This window comes from Podarcis filfolensis, assembly GCF_964270895.1.
Source record: "Podarcis filfolensis genome assembly, chromosome: 16".
NCBI lineage: Eukaryota > Metazoa > Chordata > Lepidosauria > Squamata > Lacertidae > Podarcis > Podarcis filfolensis.
In genome coordinates this window covers 10,860,788-10,870,253 of record NC_139620.1, presented here as the reverse complement: position 1 = coordinate 10,870,253, position 9,466 = coordinate 10,860,788, and the positions used below count along the sequence as shown (strand labels likewise).

General features: G+C 48.6%; 1 protein-coding gene across 1 annotated transcript; it reads left to right on the top strand.

Moving 5' to 3' along the window:
* Positions 1 to 1,300: 1,300 nt before the first annotated feature.
* Positions 1,301 to 8,506, top strand: CFAP126 (cilia and flagella associated protein 126). Its single transcript, XM_083591500.1, has 5 exons — positions 1,301 to 1,404; positions 2,508 to 2,570; positions 3,644 to 3,724; positions 5,486 to 5,662; positions 7,376 to 8,506. The coding sequence occupies exons 1-5, from the start codon at positions 1,378 to 1,380 to the stop codon at positions 8,015 to 8,017; spliced, it is 990 nt and encodes a 329-aa protein (XP_083447626.1). The 5' UTR covers positions 1,301 to 1,377; the 3' UTR covers positions 8,018 to 8,506.
* Positions 8,507 to 9,466: the final 960 nt, after the last annotated feature.

Sequence of the window (9,466 nt, the reverse complement as noted above, 5' to 3'; positions counted from 1 at the left end):
TTCCCTGTCCCTATAAATGCAGCTCTCCCCTCCTCAGTTCTCAGTCTTGTTTGCTGTAATAAAGAAGCGTTACTACAGAACTGTCTCCAGCATATTATGTCAAGAGAGCTGAAATCACAAACCCCACATCACAACAACACCCCCATGACAAACACACCTCACCTGGTGCTGTGGCAAGCCCTGGCTGGTAGAGAAGCTGCTTGTGACTGTTTAGAAATTGTGACTGCTTAGAAATCATGATAAGAATCTGACCCGTTGCTTCTTTCAGAGACTTGCATAGTCTACAAAGACTTTCAGAGACTCATAAGACTTTCATTTGGCTCTATGTTTTCAAGAGAATCCATCAAGAGTGTATACTTTGTGACTTTCAGAGATTTATAAGATTTCTGTTTATTTGGTTTTGCAGAGAGTGCATTTCGTATATTTCATACTGTTCAATGTCCTGTATAGATTATATAAAGAGTTTATATTGACATTGTATTGTTGTACTTGGTCACCGTGTTGCTTTGGATATTACTGATAGAAATAATGACTGGCAGCGTTTGCAGGATTCAGTCAGGACCGGAGTTACAAATGCACTGAAATTCTACACACATGCAGGAAAATAAATACAGAATGTGGCATTCTTCTTCTTATTATTATTATTACTACCAACCCATCTTTCTTCTAACGAGAGCTCCAGGGGGATTTTAACCCCGCAACAACCCTGTAGGGAAGGTCAGCCTGAGCAGGGATTTGAAGCTTAGTCTCCTTGCAGTCCTTCTCCAATACACATTATGCCGCCAGGTGCGATATCCAGTCTCCTGAAAATATCCATCTTTTTCCTTAAAAAAAAAAATAATGAAGAAAACAAGTTTCTGGTCCTTAACACATATGGGTAGCCAAACTAAGGCCCGGGGGCTGGATCCGGCCCAATCACCTTCTCAATCTGGCCCGCGGATGGTCCGGGAATCAGCGTGTTTTTACATGAGTAGAATGTGTCCTTTTATTTAAAATGCATCTCTAGGTTATTTGTGGGGCATAGGAATTCGTTCATATTTTTCCCCAAAATATAGTCCGGCCCCCCACAAAGTCTGAGGGACAATGGACCGGCCCCCTGCTGAAAAAGTTTGCTTAACACAAGTTTCTAGTTCCTAATGTGGATCCCAGCAGCGTAGGAAAGGCGGGGGGAGGGGAGAGGGGAAAGTTGCCTAGGGAGGCGTGGCTTAGAACTCTGGTTTGAATGACAAAAACGGAGGAAAGGTAGGAGGGGGGAGATTGGGCGTGGCTTATGAGCCTGGTTTCCCATTGGCTGGCACGCTTTCTTTCTCCTTCCAGCCACGCCCACATCCCCCGTTGCTATGATACTTCCCAAACAAAAGACGCAGAGCAGCCAGCATGGCAACGCACTACAGTTCTGGCCAGGTGAGGGCGGGGGGGGGGGGAGAGAAGAGAGGCTGCCCCCCCATCGAAACCACCCCTTATATTTCCAAAATAAGACGCTTGAATTAAAGGGGGAGGGGAGGATGGGATTGCTCAGGGCAAGGAGAAATTGTTTAGGGAAGCTTTTAATATTTAATATATTAATATTTAATATTTAATATTATTGTATTTTAATATATTTTTTATTTTTAATATTGTATTTAATATTTTAATAAAGCCGCCCAGAGTGGCTGGGGAAACCCAGTCAGATAGGCGGGGTATAAATATAAATAAATAAATAAATAATAAATAAATAAATAATAATCCCCTTTCCTCCCTACTGTGAGGAGTTCCATTCCCCCTCCTTAGGTCAGAGGCAGCCCTTCTTTGCTATTTGCGCCAAAACTCCTACGAAGAGGCAAACTTCTCCCCGCTTTCAACGTATCCCCCAAACAACCATCTTCAATAATGCCCTCATGGAGGAGTTATTTGCCCCTTCCCTTGGAGTGAGACCCCCCCTCCTCATTTTGGAGAGGACTCTGCAGCTCGCCCGCCCCTTGCCCTGTTTAAACTCTCCTCCAGGGTCTGTTAGTCACAAGCTTTCCACTTCCTCACATCTGGGAACCTACCTACCTACTACCTACCCTCCCTCCCTCCCTCCCCCAGGAAGAAAAATCCTCTCACCCTCTTCTCACAGTGGCCAACTAAATGCCCCATGGAAAGCCTGCAAGCAAGACCTGGTTGCAATGAGCCAACCCCTCCCCTTGTTTTCCAACTGCTCCTTCCCTTCTCTCCCCCCCCCCCCCCGCTGCTTCTGGCATAATATATTCTGCTTCCTGGGGAGGGGTAATGAGCTCTACAGCAGCCCCCCCTTTCCCCCAATGACATTTCTGCCCCATTTTGCTCATATATTTCATTTCATGACCATGAGGACTAGGAACTTACTGGATCTCTTTAAAAGTGAAAGACAAGGTTCCCGTCCACATACGCACGCTTCTTTTTTACTGCTCGGTATTCTCGGACCAGCACTAAACCTGCTGCATCTCAGCTCTGCTGCCTTAAGGTTTCATTGCCCCATCTCAAATACCCCCCATCTTGTTTTGCAGTATGAAGATGCGTACAATCCTAAGAATTTGCAGAACTGGAACCTTCCCAGAGTTGCTAAGGAGGTGAGTTTCCTCTGGAAGCAAGTGTGAAATGAGCGGACTTTGGAGATAGGTTGAGGTCTGGTGCTCTCCTAACAACAGAATAAGCCTCACCCTTTTCCCAGCGTTGGGGAAACTCTTATGTTTGCTTTGATAGGTTTATTGCATATTTTGATTATGGAGGTTGACCTTTTAATGTTTTCAGGGGATTACTTTATTGTATCTTTGTTATGGACACATATATTTTACGGCTTGTGTTGTGGTTTTTATAACATGTTAACTTCTAAGAAGCCGATTTTGGCATTAAGTGCGATAAAAATTAATAAATGATTATAGTAAAATCCAATCAAGGGCACATTTCTTGTCACCATCATCTTCTGCTGCGTATTTATATAAATCGTGGGTTGTAGCCAACATTGGTGATACTAATTGGTGTGGTGCAGTGGTTAGAGCGTTGGGCTAGGGCCTGGAAGAGACCAGGGTTCAAATCCTCTCTCAGGCATGAAACTCACTGGGTGACCTTAGGCCAATCCCTGCCCCTCAGCCTAACCTACCTCACAAGGTTGTTGTGGGGATTAGGGGAGGAGGAGGAGAGCCTTGTATGCCACCTTGAGTTCACTGAAGGAAAAAAGGGGTATATATAAATGCAATCCATGCTCAGAATAAAATTAATGTACATGAATAACATGGGACCATTACGTTCAGTTAAATTCTCTGAGTAGAACTTTTTTTTTTTAATGCTGCTAAATCATACAGAAAATATCAAAGCGGTTCCACAACAACTGTACATTAAACCATACAATAAAAGCCATATAAAAAATTAAAATTAGTTTACTATTGTGGAAAGTGGTATTCTTAATTGCCTGCATAAGCCTGACAGAATGGAAACATTTTCAGCAGGTGCCTCCTGAGTTTCTAGTGGCGGAGAGTTCCACAAGACAGGCTGATGACATTAAAAGCTCGGTTCCTTGTTGTTGTCAAAGGAGCCTTGCCAACTCAGGGAAACTTGGTTGGATACAACCCTTAGTAAATAGAGTGCTGCTTCTTATCTATTTGGCTTTCCTCCTGCCTTCATTCTCCTCCCATCTTCTCTACAGCACCCCTCTGCCCGGGAAGGTTACACACAGTTTATAGCCAATGACCGAGGACACCTGCTTCCGACAGTCCCACGCTCCAAGGTGAGGCTCCGCTCCAGGGACGGGGAAATATCAGGCCTGGGGGCTGAATGTGGCCCTTCAGGACTTTTGTGTGGCCCTCAGGACTCTCCCTAGGCCACGCCCCTTACGGACTGCCTGCCACACTCCTTAAACCCTGATAATTCCTCTGATTTGCCTGGATGGATGCCCTCCTAGCCAACCCCAGTTGGCGGGCCAATGGACAGAGATGGTGGGCGCTGGAGCTCTGCCACATAGGTAAAGGTAAAGGGACCCCTGACCATTAGGTCCAGTCGTGGCCGACTCTGAGGTTGCGGCGCTCATCTCGCTTTATTGGCTGAGGGAGCCGGCGTACAGCTTCTGGGTCATGTGGCCAGCAGGACTAAGCCGCTTCTGGCGAACCAGAGCAGCGCACAGAAACGCCGTTTTCCTTCCCGCCAGAGTGGTACCTATTTATCTACTTGCACTTTGACGTGCTTTCGAACTGCTAGGTTGGCAGGAGCTCGGACCGAGCAACGGGAGCTCACTCCGTTGTGGGGATTCGAACCGCCGACCTTCTCATCGGCAAGTCCTAGGCTCTGTGGTTTAACCCACAGCGCCACCCGCATCCCACCCTGACACATAGCGCATGGTTAAACAGTGGGATTTGTTCCCACAAGAGGTAGTGATAGCCACCCACTTAGATGGATTTAAAAAGGGGATTGGGTGAATTCCTGGAGGATAAGACTATCAACAGCTACAAGTTGTGATGGTGATGTTCACTCGCCAGTGTTCACCCTCTGAATGCCAGTTTCTGGGTCTCACAAGTGGGCAGAGTTGCTGTGGCTCTCAGGTCCCGCTTGCTGGCTGCGCTTTGGAGCAGCTGGCTGTCTGCTGAGAGAAAAGGATGCTCAACTCCATCAATAGCTAGCAGCTACAATGGCTTTGTTCTCCCTCTACTGTGGGAGGCAGCAATGAGCCACTGAGTTTCTGGGAATCACAAACGCCGGAGATTTGCTGTTGCGCTTTTTTATTTTTAAAATACAATTTTATTAGTTTTTTACACAAAATTTGACGTTACAGTGGTACCTCAGGTTACATACGCTTCAGGTTACAGACTCTGCTAACCCAGAAATAGTGCTTCAGGTTAAGAACTTTGCTTCAGAAATCGTGCTCCGGCAGCACGGAGGCAGCGGGAGGCCCCATTAGCTAAAGTGGTGCTTCAGGTTAAGAACAGTTTCAGGTTAAGAACGGCCCTCCGGAACGAATTAAGTACTTAACCTGGGGTACCACTGTATTCCTTTGGACATAATACATAATTACATTTTGCCTTCCCATCCGTACGTCCGCAATGCTCCTGTTGTTATTCCTTTATCTGCTGCCATAGCTGCTATTTATTTTCTACTTACTTTACCATTGTTCATTTATTCTCCTTCCCTCGCCTGTTATTTGAATCCCGCTTGCGATTTAATTTGGCTGTAGTGTTTTTGATCAAATAGTCCGACTAGAACCTCCAACTCTTGGACCAACTTCTCATCTTTTTGACCTCTTATTTCTGCTGTCAACTTTGCCATCTCTGCCTGGTCCATTAACTTCAAAATCCATTCTTCTTCCACTGGGGAAGAGGGTCCTTTTGTGCTCAGGCCCTGCTTGGCGGCTTCCCCCATAGTCACCTGGCTGGCCACAGCAAGAACAGGATGCTGGACCCGATGGGCCTCTTGGCCTGAGCCAGCCACTGGGCTCTTGGCTTGCGTCCTTGTGTCCCACATGTGTGCTTGAACCCTCTCCTTCCTCACCCCCCTATAGGCCTCCCCTTGGGGAACATACATGGGCACATGGGATATGCCCCTGAAGATCCCCCCGGCCAAAGTCAACCTCACGTCCCGCTCAGTGAACGCAGCTGCCCATCTCACCGAGTGGATCAGCAAGTCCACGGCCTTGAACAATGCCTGTAACGGGTTCTGCCCAGAAATCACCGGCAAGGTAAAATGGGCTGGGCTGGGGGGTTGGGGTTGGTGTTTGGAGTCCCCCTCTTGGACACACCTGTAGGTCAAGCCAGTGTGTTGTAGTGGTTAAGAGCAATAGACTCGCAATCTGGTGAACCGGGTTCGTGTCTCTGCTCCTCCACATGCAGCTGCTGGGTGACCTTGGGCCAGTCACACTTCTCTGAAGTCGCTCAGCCTCACTCACTTCACAGAGTGTTTGTTGTGGGGGAGGAAGGGAAAGGAGAATGTTAGCCACTTTGAGACTCCTTCGGGTAGTGATAAAGCGGGATATCAAATCCAAACTCTTCTTCTTCTTCTTCTTCAAGCGGGACGGCCAGGGAGCCTTTGCAGAATCCAAGGCCACCTCTGCTGCACCATTCATTTGAAGCACACTTAACGCACATGTAAATCACAGGCTGCACGCTGCAAAGAACTGCCGTTCCTGGCATGGGGGCAACCTTAACAAACAGCAGACCAAGTGTCCCCATTTTCCAGGGACAGTCCTGGATTTACAGAAGCCTTCCCTATTTCTATTTCGACCCTGGAATGTCCCGCTTTTCCTTAGGACGTCCCTCTTTTCATTTGAGGAATCTTGGAGGGTATGAAACAGCAGTTGAATTCCTGGAGAGCAGCTGCCAGGCAGTTTAGATAATTCTGAGCTGTGGTTTCCTGTATTTGTATCTTTGCTGAAGGGCTGTTGCTCCCAGGTTAAATCCCCAGGATCTCCAGGTAGTGAGCTGCTGCCAGTCAGTGTTGGCAATGCCGTGATAGATGGAGCAATAGTTGAGTCATTGTGGAAATCCCCTTCCTGTGCTCCTATCAGCTGCAGGCAGCATAATCAATGGTCAGGCATGATGGGAGTTGTAGTCCCAACAAACAAACTGGAGGACGTGGGGTTAGGGAAGCTGGCCATAGACAAGCTGGTCATGGCAAGGCATGACTCCTCCCAAAGAATCCTGGGAACTGTAGTTCACTGCACAGAGTGCTACCATTCCCAGCACCCTTCACACACGAGAGTTGCCAGGATTCTCTGGGGGGAGAGCCATGTGCTTTAAATGTTTGCCAAGTGTGCTTTAAAGGTATACGGTGTGGATGCGACCCAAATCTCATGCTTGCCATACTGAAAGCTGTGAGATCACAGAAAGGTTAACTGCAAAATGTTCCTTAAAACTGTTGAAATGCTAGAGTGATGCAGTTTTATCCTGACAGACTTATGCAGTTGTTTTGACATTTTGTTGAGTTGCCAGTCATTTTAATGATTGAGCTGTACTGCTTTTAATGGGTTTTTTTTCTGTTTGTATATCGCTGTACTCTGCCCGGATACATGTATAAGGAAACTTTTTTAGATAGCTAAAGAGGATGGAGGGCACAAGAAATGTTTAGGAAACCAGGCAGCCTTTGGAGAATTAGGGAAGGGCTGTAGAGCATCTTCTTTCTACGCAGAAGGCTTGGGAAAGACTCCTGTTTCTGAAAGAGCAGCTGCCACACAGTGCAGACAATATTGAGATAGATGGACCAAGAGTGATCTTCCACTGAATCCGATTGGCAGGAGATACAGTACAGACAGGGGGACTGCTTCACTCCCAGTGTATTTAAACGATGGAACTCACTGTTGCAGGACGATGTGTTTAATTATTTTATTAGATTTCTTTATTAGTGATTTATGCAGTGATGGGCCACCCCCTATTCTCTCCCTCCCATATCCCCACAGCCAAGCGACCCTCCACCACGTGTTTGCAAACCCGTCAAAGGCGGCCCATCGTCAAGAAAAGCCTCGGAGCGTCCCGGCTCGGTGGGCAAGATGCCTGCTCAGGAAGACGCCGCATCCAGAGGGTCCGCCACCCCCAAGGGCCCCCTCTCCCGCCAGCCCGGTTGCATTGACGTCCGCATGAAAGACGACTTGCCGGATGCCCAGCAGATGGAGCCCAAGGAACCCAGACCTCCAGCCACCAGCGAAATCCCGGTCTCACGCCAGCCCGGTTCCATGGATGTCCGCATGAAAGAAAACGGGAGCCCCAAAATCCCATCCCCCAGCCGCCCCAGCTCCAGGGAGCCTGCTGCCAGGAGGGCGGCCTCGGCAGAGGCCCCTGCTTCAGGGTGGCCCCGGTCGCTGGAAGGGAAACCCAAAGGAGTCAGCACCCCTGAGCTCTTGGCTTCGTGTCGCCCGGGCTCCATGGAAGCCAATCCACGGAGCCCGCTTTTGGCCGAAGCCCTGGCGTCCAGCCGGCCCACCACAAAGGGCAGCCTTGCAGCACCAGATGTCCGGAAGACCCCGCTAGACATGGGCGCGGATTGGCAGGAGAAGGGAGCCTCTCCTCGACCCCTCCATGGCCTGGAGGAGCCATCCAGTTAGAACCAGTCTGCCTGGAAATGGAAAAATTCTATTACCAATGAGTTGAAAGTTGAAAACAAGCCATTCTGCTCAGTCTGGTCGAGACGTCCTGGGGGGCCTGCATGTGTTTCTTTCCCCTCTCCTACCCTCTCACCTCGCCCCACCTTGGGGCTTCTTTCCACCCCCCTTCCCTCTCCCCACTCCACCCCAGTTCCCTTTCTCTGTTCCACCTACCAAGAAACACCTTCCATCTGGTCTGGCCAGACAAGTGAGACCCATGCATTTCTCCACTCGCCTGAACCTCAGGAAAAATGAACAAAGGAAGGGGGTTAAAGCCCTGCCTGAGAGACACTGCCCAGGAGATGACCTGCCCGAACAAGCGGGCAGCAAGACAACCAACCCGAGCTTTGCCAATCAGAAAATTAAATAATTACAACCACAGGGGCCGCTGATGATGGAATGGGTGTTTTCATGGTAATAGACACTAAATAAAGCTAACCCCAAAAACCACCGTTTCCCAATAGGTCTTGATTGCCTGTTTGTGTGGTGTAGTGGTTAAGAGCGGTAGTCTCGTAATCTGGTGAACCGGGTTTGATTCCCCGCTCCTCTACATGCAGCTGCGGGGTGACCTTGGGCTAGTCACACTTCTCTCAGCCCCACTCACCTCACAGAGTGTTTGTTGTGGGGGAGGAAGGGAAAGGAGAATGTTAGCCGCTTTGAGACTCCCTAGGGTAGTGATAAAGTGGGATATCAAATCCAAACTCTTCTTCTTCTTCTTGATTTTTATTTTTATTTAAAGGAAAACACGAGGGCTGCCGGCAGCTTGAAGGAATGTCAAATCAATTTGTCGTGTGCACTTTGATTTCATTAAGGCCGTCTTCCTCTGTACAGATTTATCCGGGCAGAAGCTCCATTGGGCTTTCTTCGGAGTCGGCAAAGATAGGATAAGCTGCCCATTTGTGGACAAGTAAAGAAGTTATTGGTCTGAAGAGAAAAATATCTGTCTGTTTCCAGAGAGAGCCGGCAGTGTCTTGGATAAGAGGCATTGCCTCCTGGGTGCGAGAGGAGATGAGGCCTCCTCCAGGATGGTATTTTAGCATTATCTCCTGCGAGAGAAGGAGTGTCTTTTCCAAGATGGAATGAAAAGAGGTCACATTTCCTTCTGGGGGTGCCACATGCAGGTGAGGGCGGGGCCAGAGGCAAAAGTGGGTGGAGCAAGGGATGCAAAGTTTACCTTTCTACCTAGGCTAGATGATTCCCCACCCCCCCCACCCCTATCTTTGATCCAGGCAAGCGAGAGGCATCAGAGTTCAAGGATATAATTCCAGGCAGGCAAGGAGGTGCAAAGCAGGGCTAGAAAGGGGTGTTGCCTGGGGAGAGTCTTGAGGGCCAAACAGAGGCACCTGGGGGACCACATTCAGCTCCCAGAAATGTACCCTCACTTAAGATAAGCCCATGAAATCTTGCCCT

Coding starts and splice junctions, on each gene's coding strand:
- CFAP126 (XM_083591500.1), top strand. CDS start 1,378: ATGGCAACGCACTACAGTTCTGGCCAG. Junction 3,725..5,485: donor CGACAGTCCCACGCTCCAAG/GTGAGGCTCCGC, acceptor ACCCCCCTATAG/GCCTCCCCTTGGGGAACATA. Junction 5,663..7,375: donor GCCCAGAAATCACCGGCAAG/GTAAAATGGGCT, acceptor ATATCCCCACAG/CCAAGCGACCCTCCACCACG.